This window comes from Heteronotia binoei, chromosome 1 (genome assembly GCF_032191835.1).
Source record: "Heteronotia binoei isolate CCM8104 ecotype False Entrance Well chromosome 1, APGP_CSIRO_Hbin_v1, whole genome shotgun sequence".
Classification (NCBI taxonomy): domain Eukaryota; kingdom Metazoa; phylum Chordata; class Lepidosauria; order Squamata; family Gekkonidae; genus Heteronotia; species Heteronotia binoei.
This window is the reverse complement of record NC_083223.1, coordinates 13128701-13141619: the sequence shown is the minus strand read 5'-3', so window position 1 is coordinate 13141619 and position 12919 is coordinate 13128701. Positions and strand designations below refer to the sequence as shown.

At 48.1% G+C, this 12919-nt stretch overlaps 1 protein-coding gene across 2 annotated transcripts in view; it reads right to left on the bottom strand.

Moving 5' to 3' along the window:
• TASP1 (taspase 1) overlaps positions 1-12919 on the bottom strand; it is a 112548-nt gene that overhangs the window by 62075 nt on the left and 37554 nt on the right. For both annotated transcript variants that reach the window (XM_060230890.1, XM_060230881.1), the window contains exon 8: positions 2570-2676. In XM_060230890.1, the coding sequence (XP_060086873.1) occupies positions 2570-2676 (107 nt within the window). The remainder of the gene's footprint in view (positions 1-2569; positions 2677-12919) is intronic.

Below are 12919 nucleotides of genomic sequence, written 5' to 3'. Positions count from 1 at the left end.
AATCAGAGACTCAGAGCGGCTCACAATCTCCTATATCTTCTCCCCCCACAACAGACACCCTGTGAGGTGGGTGGGGCTGAGAAAGCTCTCATAGAGAGCTGTCCTTTCAAGGACAATTCTGCCAGAGTTACGGCTGACCCAAGGCCATTCCAGCAGCTGCAAGTGGAGGAGTGGGGAATCAAACCCAGTTCTCCCAGATAAGCGTCCGCGCACTTAACCACTACACCAAACTGGCTCTCTTAACTTTTGGGAGGAACCCTCACTCCCCCCCCCCCCAAAAAAAAAACCCCAATTATCAAACGTTAAGCAGGAGGGATGCATTGTATAGAATCTATTGCAACTTCATCAACGAGTCTTTTTTCCCCCCCTACAGTGCGATCTTCTCTCTGGAAGGAGAGAAAAACAAAACCAAAGTTCCACTGACCACAGATATTTCCCCTTTTAATTCTTGATAGCTAAAACTGCACTCAAACTATACTGGCAGCAGAGATTGAAAAAATAAAATACTAAGTGACAGAAATGACACATATAGTGAAGTATCGACAAGATGTGATCTTTTCCTCTTCCCCAGTAAAGAAGCAGGAAGCAATATGGGCCAGGTCAATGCTAGGTAAATGCGCAGACACGTTTTTACCTACCTGGTATTTCAAAAACTCATTCCCGCTCCAGATGCCACAGAAAGGGTTCTAAAGTGAGAAAGGTTCACCAAAATCTTACACGGGAGGAAAAGATTTTATCTTTTCATGTTTGCCCTTTGGCTAGGCACATTCTGAAAGTGAAAACGAATAGTAAGAGAGATAAATCAAACCGCAACAGTAGGAGAGATTCATTTGTTCTACAAGCACAGACCTTTCGCTGTCCATCTATCACTCCTTTTTATGTGCTTGGGGCTTTGGGGGTGTTGCTGTTCTACGAGGGACAGAGAGCTTGAGCCGTGCTTGGTATTTCAGCTCTCCATTTAGTGAAATTTTAATCTGATTAAATTTCGACTTGATTAAATTTCGAACTAATGAAATTTTGATTTGATTAAATTTCAATCTAATTAACATTTTAATTTAAATAAATTTCAATCTAATTAAATTTGTTTAATTGGTGCCCTTCTGGCACCCCCCCCCCCCAGGGAAAAAAAATCCTGGTTATGGGCCTGTGTAGGATCCAAGCCTTTAAACAGACAGCCTGTGCCCAAAGAACAATCCATAGTCTACCCTACATGTTCAGGGACTTTGGTTAGCCTTCGCTTCTGGCTGTCTCCCCACAACCACCAAGTGCCGGAATTGAATTCTGTTAAAAAGGAAGGAGCTGGTACTAGAAAACAAACAATAACGCACGCACACACATGAACATTTGAAGCTGCCTTCTACTGAATCAGACCCTCGGTCCATCAAAGTCCGTACTGTCTACTCAGACTGGCAGCAGCTCTCCAGGGTCTCAAGCAGAGGTTTTTCACACCTACTTGCCTGGATCCTTTTTAGGTGGAGATGCCAGGGAATGAACCTGGGACCTTCTGCTTATCAAGCAGATGCTCTACCACTGAGCCACCGTCCTTCCCCTAAACAGTATTGTCTACTCAGATTGGAAGTGCTTCTCCAGGGTCTCAAGCAGAGGTTTTTCACGCCTACTTGCCTGGACCCTTTTTAGTTGGAGATGCCGGGGATTGAACCTGGGACCTTCTGCTTACCAAGCAGATGCTCTACCACTGAGCCACCGTCCCTCCCCTAAACAGTATTGTCTACTCAGACTGGAAGTGCCTCTCCAGGGTCTCAAGCGGAGGTTTTTCACGCCTACTTGCCTGGACCCTTTTTAGTTGGAGATGCTGGGGATTGAACCTGGGACCTTCTGCTTACCAAGCAGATGCTCTACCACTGAGCCACCGTCCCTCCCCTAAACAGTATTGTCTACTCAGACTGGAAGTGCCTCTCCAGGGTCTCAAGCAGAGGTTTTTCACGCCTACTTGCCTGGACCCTTTTTAGTTGGAGATGCTGGGGATTGAACCTGGGACCTTCTGCTTACCAAGCAGATGCTCTACCACTGAGCCACTGTCCCTCGACACACACACACACAAACAAACACACACATGTATCTATACACCCACGTGGCAGACGCATGTGGCAGACACAAGTCCTTTTTGATCATGGCTGTTAAGCTTCAAAGAACATCGCAGCTCATCAGGTTATCGATTTACATGAGAGGTAAGATCTTCTGATGCGCTCAGATTTTTACCTTTGAATTGTTAGGCTGTGGTGGTTTAAGAGCCACTAGCCATTTTCTTTGACAAACTGACCCTATTGTTGAAAGGACAAAAGGAAGAAGACATTTTTTTGGACCCTGGAAGGCTTTTTATAATTGGTTAAAAAGTAAATATAGAGATCTGGAAATGTTAATGGAATAGAAAAGATTCCCGTAGTTTTTGGAATTTTAAAATTCTGGCAGGGTAAGGATTACTCAGAGAAGAGTAGTATACAGGGAATATAAATATATTCTTCCTACTCCCCTTCTTCCCTTACAATCCTAATAAAACACGATTTAAAAAAAAAAAGAGCAACCCGCCATTTTCTGAACAGTTACTGACCTTTTCACTTGATTGTCGTCTTTTCTTCAGCTGAAAAAGATCCGTTTCCACCTTTTCAGCCAGTTCCAGTTTCCTCTTGTTCCTCTTGAACGCTGCTAAGCTAAGTCCTATAAAACATCAAAGATTTAAATCCATACAGAAGCAACAATGTCATTCAACGCTACACTGGGTTACCTGCATCCAAACTAACTTAAACTGGCTATATTCTCAGGGTCGGTTCCAAGGGTTTTTGGTGCCTGAGACAAATTATGAGGGCACCCTCGCATATGCAGAATAAATGCTTTCAATCCATGTTAGCGATTGTTTGCAAGTTTGGGCAGTCTACATATTACAAATCTGCTGCAAAGTGCATTGAAAATGAATTGAATGTGCATTATTCAGTCTGTGTGAAAGCACCCAGTCTCCCCATTCAACAGTATGGCACTAGTGGGGATACCAAAGTTAGAGTTGTGGTCCTACCTGGCCTGAGTAAGTGGCACCCGGCCAAGGAAAGGTGGCACCCAAAGCTGTAGGAGGGAGGCTTGCCTAACAGGCATTGAAGCCTTTGACGCCCCTCCAGCAATGGCGCCCTACGTGATTGCCTAGGATCAGCTGGTTCCGTACATTCTATTTTCTATAGCAGAGGTGGCCAAAGCTGCTTAATGCAAAAGCCACATAGAATAAACGTCAGATGTCTGAGAGCCACAATACATGAATGTCAGACGTTTGAGAGCCGCAAGAGGGAGGGAGGGAGGGAGGAAGATGGAGGAAGGAGAGGTGGAAAGAAAGCAACGCAAACTTCAAATGTATTCTCCAAGTTCCCAGCTGGCTTTCCTTAGAGAAGTGATTTAAAGAGAGAAATGCCTTCTCCAAACTGGCTGACGCAGGGTGACATGATGTGCTTAATGCAAAAACCACATAAAATAAACGTCAGATGTCTGAGAGCCACAATACATGAATGTCAGACGTTTGAGAGCCGCAAGAGGGAGGGAGGGAGATGGAGGAGAGGGAGGAAGGAGAGGTGGAAAGAAAGCAACGCAAACTTCAAATGTATTCTCCAAGTTCCCAGCTGGCTTTCCTTCGAGAAGTGATTTAAAGAGAGAAATGCCTTCTCCAAGCTGGCTGACGCAGGGTGACATGATGTGCTTAACGCAAAAGCCACATAAAATAAACGATGTCTGAGAGCCACAATACATGAATGTCAGACGTTTGAGAGCCGCAAGAGGGAGGGAGGGAGATGGAGGAGAGGGAGGAAGGAGAGGTGGAAAGAAAGCAATGCAAACTTTAAATGTGTTCTCCAAGTTCCCAGCTGGCTTTCCTTAGAGAAGTGATTTAAAGAGAGAAATGCCTTCTCCAAACCGCCTGACGCAGGGTGACATGATGTGCTTAATGCAAAAGCCACATAAAATAAATGTCAGATGTCTGAGAGCCACAATACATGAATGTCAGACGTTTGAGAGCCGCAAGAGGGAGGGAGGGAGGGAGGGAGGAAGATGGAGGAGAGGGAGGAAGGAGAGGTGGAAAGAAAGCAACGCAAGCTTTAAACGTATTCTCCAAGTTCCCAGCTGGCTTTCCTTAGAGAAGTGATTTAAAGAGAGAAATGCCTTCTCCAAGCCGGCTGACACAGGGTGACATGAGCTTCGAGAGCCGCATAAATATTTATGAAAGAGACACATGTGGCTCCTGAGCCACAGTTGGGCCGCCCCTGTTCTATAGCGATATGAATAAGAATGAATCTGTGATCAGAACTCCTTAGTCGATAGTTCCAGGTGGGCAGCCCCGTTGGTCCGAAGCGGTAGAACAGATCTGGAGCCCAGCGGCACCTTTAAGACTACCTGAAGTTTATTCAAGGTAGGAGCTTTTTGCGCGCAGCGCACGCTTAGCTTCCGTTTCTATGCATCTGAGGAAGTGCGCGTGCGCACAAAAGCTCGTACCTTGAATAAACGTCTGGTGATCTTAAAGGCGCCGCTGACTCAAAATCTGTTCCTCAGTCAATAGTAACGGATGAGTTGCTGATTTGAGACTATTCACTAGTTTTGCTCCCCAGAAACTCAAAACAGCATATAAAGTTACTATCCGACATCAATCCTTCAACCACAATATATATTTTAAAACAGAAAAAGCCGCCCACTCGTAAGATATATTCGAGGAACTGATGTAAGGGGCTTTGACTCTTAAAAAGCTAAGAACCTCAAAATCTTCTTGGGCTTTTAAGGTTCTACTTGATTCCAATCTACCTGTTGTGCGGCAGGCCGACGCGGTTACTCTCCGAAACTATATTCAAGGGGACCTGTTAAATCCAATTTGTCCCATAAATAAAACACAAAATTACTGTAATACATTTTAGGTTGGGCCTAATAAACAGTGTTACACAGAGTCGGTGTTTTGGATTTCGCACAGGTCAGTACAACCGGTTAGACTTATCATCACATGAATAAGTATCCAAGTACGGTGCACTTTTTTGTATTTAACTTGTAACTAAAAGTCTTCCATGTTGCTGGGGTTGCTGACAACCTGGAAAACCACATGTGGCTCTTTTACACATATTGCGTGGCTCTCAAAGCCCCCGTCACCGTATCAGAACGCATTTAAAGTTAAAGTTGCTCTCTTTCCACCTCTTCCTCCCTCCCCTCCAACTATTTGCCTTCCTCCCTTCCCTTGTGGCTCTCAAACATCTGAGGTTCATGTCTTGTGGCTCTCAAACATCTGACGTTCATTCTGTGTGGCTCCTGTGTTAAGCAACTTTGGCCACCCTGTCTGACAAATAATGCAGTTTTAAGCCACTTCAACAACGATTTGCAAGTGGATTTTGCCATTTCACGCAGAAAAATCCAGTTGCAACGAGCATTGAAAGTGGAGTTATTTAGTGTGCGTGAAAGCGTAACTGATGTTTTCTACCTTTGTGCCGTGGAAAGTTTCAGCTGCCCATTTCTCCATATAAAGTCTCTTTAAAAGGGCTGAATATTTTTCTCTGCAGGTTGTTGACATCTGTACATCTTCCCAACGGTATTACTCTTTTTCAATGAATAAAAAAATTCCATCTTCTAATCTCCACATAATCACTGCTTTCTCTTCAGAAATATCTAGGTCAGCAAACCACATTTTACCCTGATTAGGTATGATTTTTATTAAAATTTTCTTTTGGGAGATAAATTCACCAGTTGAAAAAATGTCATGCTAACAAGTGCGCTGTTGTTAATATTTAAAGAACTTTTATTAATATTTAAAGAACTTTTACCTTGCCTTTTCTGGAAATATTTAAAGAACTGTAACAGAGAAGACTGTAAGAACATAAAAGAACTGTTCTTTAAATATAATTAAATAATATTTAAAGAACTGTTGTTAATATTTAAAGAACTTTTACCTTGCCTTTTCTAGAAATATTTAAAGAACCGTTGTTAATATTTAAAGAACTATTACCTTGCCTTTTCTAGAAATATTTAAAGAACCGCTGTTAATATTTAAAGAACTTTTACCTTGCCTTTTCTAGAAATATTTAAAGAACCGTTGTTAATATTTAAAGAACTATTACCTTGCCTTTTCTAGAAATATTTAAAGAACCGTTGTTAATATTTAAAGAACTATTACCTTGCCTTTTCTAGAAATATTTAAAGAACCGTTGTTAATATTTAAAGAACTTTTACCTTGCCTTTTCTAGAAATATTTAAAGAACCGTTGCTAATATTTAAAGAACTTTTACCTTGCCTTTTCTAGAAATGTTTAAAGAACCGTTGTTAATATTTAAAGAACTTTTACCTTGCCTTTTCTAGAAATATTTAAAGAACCGTTGTTAATATTTAAAGAACTTTTACCTTGCCTTTTCTAGAAATATTTAAAGAACCGTTGCTAATATTTAAAGAACTTTTACCTTGCCTTTTCTAGAAATGTTTAAAGAACCGTTGTTAATATTTAAAGAACTTTTACCTTGCCTTTTCTAGAAATGAAGAGGCTTATGCCCTATCAAATTTGCAGCAAGAACATTCCTAAAACAATGAAGACTTCAAAGAAACATAAGAACGCTTCCTGCCCGAGTTGCGTGAGGTCCTGCCACTTTCAAAGGAGTGGTGCTCCTGAAGAGAGAGGTTGCTCTGTTTGAAGTCAGGTGTTCCCCTGACTGCTTTGCAGATACATCTGACAAGTCAGGCAGAGCAATCTTTTTGTTCTCCGCAGTGGGAAAGGCAACTGGAGTCTTCGGTTGTAAGGCAAGGTAGCCAAAGTCATCTGAGCACTACGCTAAATTCACAGCGTAAGAGAGAAGACTGTAAGAACATAAGAGAAGCCATGTTGGATCAGGCCGATGGCCCATCCAGTCCAACACTCTGTCACAGTGGCCAAAACGCAGGTGCCGTCAGGAGGTCCACCAGCGGGGTCAGAACTCCAGAAGCCCCCCCCCCCACTCCTGCCCCCCAAGCACCAAGAAGACAAAGCATCACTGTCCCAGATGTAAGAACATAAAAGAAGCCATGTTGGATCAGGCCAGTGGCCCATCCAGTCCAACACTCTGTGTCACATAAGAACATAAGAGAAGCCATGTTGGATCAGGCCAATGGCCCATCCAGTCCAACACTCTGTGTCACATAAGAACAGAACGTTGGATCAAGCCAATGGCCCATCCAGTCCAACACTATGTGTCACATAAGAACGTAAGAGAAGCCACGTTGGATCAGGCCAATGGCCCATGCAGTCCAACACTCTGTGTCACATAAGAACATAAGAGAAGCCATGTTGGATCAGGCCAATGGCCCATCCAGTCCAACACTCTGTGTCATATAAGAACATAAGAGAAGCCATGTTGGATCAGGCCAATGGCCCATCCAGTCCAACACTCTGTGTCACGTAAGAACAGAAGAGAAGCCACATTGGATCAAGCCAATGGCCCATCCAGTCCCACACTCTGTGTCACATAAGAACGTAAGAGAAGCGCTGTTGGATCAGGCCAATGGCCCATCCAGCCCAACATTCTGTGTCACATAAGAACATAAGAGAAGCCATGTATATTGGGGAGGGACGGTGGCTCAGTGGTAGAGCATCTGCTTGGGAAGCAGAAGATCCCAGGTTCAATCCCTGGCATCTCTAAAAAAGGGTCCAGGCAAATAGGTGTGAAAAACCTCAGCTTGAGACCCTGGAGAGCTGCTGCCAGTCTGAGAAGACAATACTGACTTTGATAGACCAAAGGTCTGATTCAGTATAAGGCAGCTTCATATGTTCATGTTCATATGTTATGTTGGATCAGGCCAATGGCCCATCCAGTCCAACACTCTGTGTCACATAAGAACAGAAGAGAAGCCACATTGGATCAGGCCAAAGGCCCATCCAGTCCAACACTCTGTGTCACATAAGAACAGAAGAGAAGCCATGTTGGATCAGGCCAGAGGCCCATCCAGTCCAACACTCTGTGTCACATAAGAACATAAGAAAAGCCATGTTGGATCAGGCCAGTGGCCCATCCAGTCCAACACTCTGTGTCACATAAGAACATAAGAGAAGCCATGTTGGATCAGGCCAATGGCCCATCCAGTCCAACACTCTGTGTCACAAAGGAACAGAAGAGAAGCCACGTTGGATCAAGCCAATGGCCCATCCAGTCCAACACTCTGTGTCACACAGTGGCCAATAAAACCCAGATGCCATTAGGAGGTCCACTAGTGGGGCCAGGACACTAGAAGCCCCTCCACTGTGCCCCCCCAAGCAGCAAGAATACAGAGCATCACTGCCCCAGACAGAGTTCCATCTATACTTTGTGGCTAATAGCCACTGATGGTCCTCTGCTCCATATGATTATCCAGTCCCCTCTTAAAGCTGCCTGTGCTTGTAACTGCCGCCACTTCCTGCTGCAGTGAATTCTTTATGTTTGTTTCAATATGCCTGAAGTCACATCTTGTTCTGAATAAATCTCTTTTATTTCAGGACTTGCCACATTTTAGTTTAAGGACTCTCCACATGCAAATCTCCTGCTTGCTTGGTTTGGACCTGCCATACTTCATTTAGGAAAAAGAGGGGTGGCAACATTGAACAGTCACTTGTGTGTAGCAAGGAAGGTGTCCACAATCACCCCACTCCTTTCAGTAGAGATCTACCTCGGAATCCACCTTTTTATTTATTTTATAAATAAATAAAAATAAATCCAATCCAGTCTTCTGAGTTTTATTGTCTAAATTTAGTCAACCTAGTTTATTTGCACTTTTCAAAAGACAATCTTTCTGTCTTTCAAAAGAATATTTAAAGTAATTCTACCTGTGTATCATTTAGCAATGTGAAGTCCCGGAAAAAAAACCGGAAAAATTAGGGGGAAAACCATTCCCCCCCCTTTTTTCCCCGAAGCCTTTTTTCGGGGGAAGCGAGCTAGACTGCTGTTCTTTTGAGGGGTTATAGAGTGTTTCGAGCCCGTCCCTGTGGCATCGGTCTCATCGTTGTGGGACCCAGGGGGCCGGCGCAGCGGCCCGCCGAAGCAGCCTGTCACTAATAACACAGGTCGAGATGCAGGACAGGAACCCGGAAGTGACCGACAGGCTGCTTCAGCAGGCCGCTGCGCCGGCCCCCTGGGCCCCACAACGATGGGACCGATGCCACAGGGATGGGCTCGAAACACTCTATAACCCCTCAAAAGAACAGCAGTCTAGCTCGCTTCCCCCGAGCCCTGCCGCCATAAGCCTCAAGGGGGCTCATTTTGCGGCATCTCCCGGCGGGAGGGTGGCACCCGCACGGGACACATATCAAATGAAAGGGGGGGCGCAGGGCTATCAGAAACAGCCGGCGGAGGGAGTCGGGAGACCACCCCACTGGGGGATCCGCACCCCGAAAGTGATGAAGGTGGCGCAGATAGAGCCAACAGAGCAAACAGGACAAAATAAATAGGCTGCATTATGCAGCACAGTTGAGAAAGTGCCTTATCCCATATACTGATGAAGTAAATACAGGATCTGAGAACAAAATTGCACCAGAAGACACAAACACAAAGCTCCCTTACACTGAATCAGTGCTTGGGTCCACCAAAGTCAGTATTGTCCACTCCAGTCACAAACACAAAGCTCCCTTACACTGAATAAGTGCTTGGGTCCACCAAAGTCAGTATTGTCACATAAGAACATAAGAGAAGCCATGTTGGATCAGGCCAATGGCCCATCCAGTCCAACACTCTGCGTCACATAAGAACATAACAGAAGCCCTGTTGGATCAGGCCAGTGGCCCATCCAGTCCAACACTCTGCATCACATAAGAACATAAGAGAAGCCCTGTTGGATCAGGCCAGTGGCCCATCCAGTCCAACACTCTGCGTCACATAAGAACATAACAGAAGCCCTGTTGGATCAGGCCAGTGGCCCCTCCAGTCCAACACTCTGTGTCACATAAAAATATAAGAGAAGCCCTGTTGCATCAGGCCAGTGGCCCCTCCAGTCCAACACTCTGTGTCACATAAGAACATAAGAGAAGCCCTGTTGGATCAGGCCAGTGGCCCCTCCAGTCCAACACTCTGTGTCACATAAGAACATAAGGAGGGAGGGAAGGGAAGGGAAGGGAAGGGAAGGGAAGGGAAGGGAAGGGAAGGGAAGGGAAGGGAAGGGAAGGGAAGGGAAGGGAAGGGAAGGGAGGGAGGAAGGGAGGAAGGGAGGAAGGGAGGAAGGGAGGGAGGGAGGGAGGAGGAAGGAAGGAAGGAAGGAAGGAAGGAAGGAAGGAAGGAAGGAAGGAAGGAAGGAAGGAAGGAAGGAAGGAAGGAAGGAAGGAAGGAAGGAAGGAAGGAAGGAAGGAAGGGGGAGGGAGGGAGGGAAGGAAGGAAGGAAGGAAGGAAGGAAGGGGGAGGGAGGGAGGGAGGGAAGGAAGGAAGGAAGAAAGGAAGGAAGGGAGGAGGGAGGGAAGGAAGGAAGGGAAGGGAGTGAGGGAAGGAAGGAAGGGAGGGAAGGAAGGAAGGAAGAAAGAAAGGAAGGAAGGGAGGAGGGAGGGAAGGAAGGAAGGAAGGGAAGGGAGGGAAGGGAGGGAGGGAAGGAAGGAAGGAAGGAAGGAAGGAAGGAAGGAAGGAAGGAAGGAAGGAAGGAAGGAAGGAAGGAAGGAAGGAAGGGAGGGAGGGAGGGAGGGAGGGAGGAGGGAGGGAAGAAAGGAAGGCCGCCCCCCGCCCCCCCCCCCCGCTTTCGGCCCCCTTACCTGATTCCAGGGCGGCATCCAGCGGCGGCGGCGGCGGGGAGTCCTGCGGCGGCGGCCTCGCGGCGAGGGAGGGAGGGAGCTGCCGGCGCTGGCCTCTGGAGGCCTCCAGGGACCAGCGCCGGGCCTCTCCGCTACCGGCGCTGGCCTCTGGAGGCCTCCAGGGACCAGCGCCGGCTGCTCCGCGGCTTCCCCGCGGCCTCCGCTGGTCCCTGGAGGCCCTCCAGAGATTCTGGAGGGCCTCCAGGGACCAGCGGAGGCCGCGGGGAGGCCTTCGCTGGCCGGCGCTGGTCCCGGAAGGCCTTCCAGAGGCTCTGGAAGGCCTTCCGGGACCAGCGCCGGGTGCTCCGCGGCTTCCCCGCGGCCTCCGCTGGTCCCTGGAGGCCCTCCAGAGACTCTGGAGGGCCTCCAGGGACAAGCGGAGGCCGCGGGGAGGCCTTCGCTGGCCGGCGCTGGTCCCGGAAGGCCTTCCAGAGGCTCTGGAAGGCCTTCCGGGACCAGCGCCGGGTGCTCCGCGGCTTCCCCGCGGCCTCCGCTGGTCCCTGGAGGCCCTCCAGAGACTCTGGAGGGCCTCCAGGGACCAGCGGAGGCCGCGGGGAGGCCTTCGCTGGCCGGCGCTGGTCCCGGAAGGCCTTCCAGAGGCTCTGGAAGGCCTTCCGAGACCAGCGCCGGGTGCTCCGCGGCTTCCCAGCGGCCTCCGCTGGTCCCTGGAGGCCCTCCAGAGACTCTGGAGGGCCTCCAGGGACCAGCGGAGGCCGCGGGGAGGCCTCCGCCACCGCTGCCGGCCCCGCGCGCGGGCGGGGAAGGCGGCGAGTGAGGGAGGGAGCGTCCCTGCGCAGGCGCAGGGACGCTCCCTCCCTCACTCGCCGCCTTCCCCGCCGGCGCCCGCGGCCCACCGCCTCCGGGGCTGCCTAAACCGGGACCTTTAATGGTCCCGGTATAGGCAGCCCGGGAGCCGGGATTAGGGTGGCCAGACCGGGAATGTCCCGGGAGACCGGGACGGTCTGGCCACCCTAGGTGGTGGGTTGCTGCCTGCCTCTGCGTAGCAACCCTGGACATCCCGGGTGGTCTCCCACTGACCAAGTATCAAACAGGCCTGAGCCTGTTTAGCTTCCAAGATCTGATGAGATCAGGCTAGCCTGGGCCAGCCAGCTCAGGGATCAAGATGTCGGTGCTGTGACATCGAAGGCTGACATCACTTCCAGGGGCGGAGACACACAAAGATACAAAAACAAAACAAAAAGATCATAGAATCCTAGAGTTGGAAGGGACCTCCAGGGTCATCTAGTCCAACCCCCTGCACAATGCAGGAAACTCACAAACACTTCCCCCTAAATTCACAGGATCCTCATTGCTGTCAGGTGGCCATCTAGCCTCTGTTGAAAAACCTCCAAGGAAGGAGAGCCCACCACCTCCCAAGGAAGCCTGTTCCACTGAGGAATCACTCTAACGGTCAGGAAGTTCTTCCTAAGGGTGAGCCGGAAACTCTTTTGATTTAAGTTCAACCCACTGGTTCTGGTCCTACCTTCCGGGGACACAGAAAACAATTCCACGTCATTCTCTATATGACAGCCCTTCATGTACTTGAAGATGGTGATCATATCACCTCTCAGCTGCCTCCTCTCCAGGCTAAACATCCTCAGCTCCTTCAACCTTTCCTATAGGACTTGGTCTCCAGATCTCTCACCATCTTCATCGCCCTCCTCTGGACCTGTTCCAGCTTGTCTATATCCTTCTTAAAATGTGATGCCCAAAACTGAACACAATACTCTAGGTGAGGCCTTACCAGAGCAGAGTAAAGCGATACCATCACATCACATGATCTGGACACTAGACTTCTGTTGATACAGCCCAAAACTGCATTTGCCTTTTTAGCCACCGCATCACACTCATGACTCATGTTCAGCGTATGATCCACTAAGACCCCTAGATCCTTTTCGCACATACTACTGCTGACAAGTCTCCCCCATCCTATAACCATGCATTGGATTTTTCCTACCTAAATGCAGAACTTTACATTTATCCCTGTTAAAATTCATTTTAACATGGCCTATACGGTCTGGGACCTGTCTACCTTCGGGACCGCCTCTCCCCATACATACCCAGAGAGCACTACATTCAGGCTCCCAAAATCTTAAGACCCCCCAGACCGAAAGAAGTTCAATTGTTGACCACCAGAGTCAGAGCATTCTCCGTAGTAGCCCCCGCTCTGTGGAATGCCCTCCCTGGAAACATCAG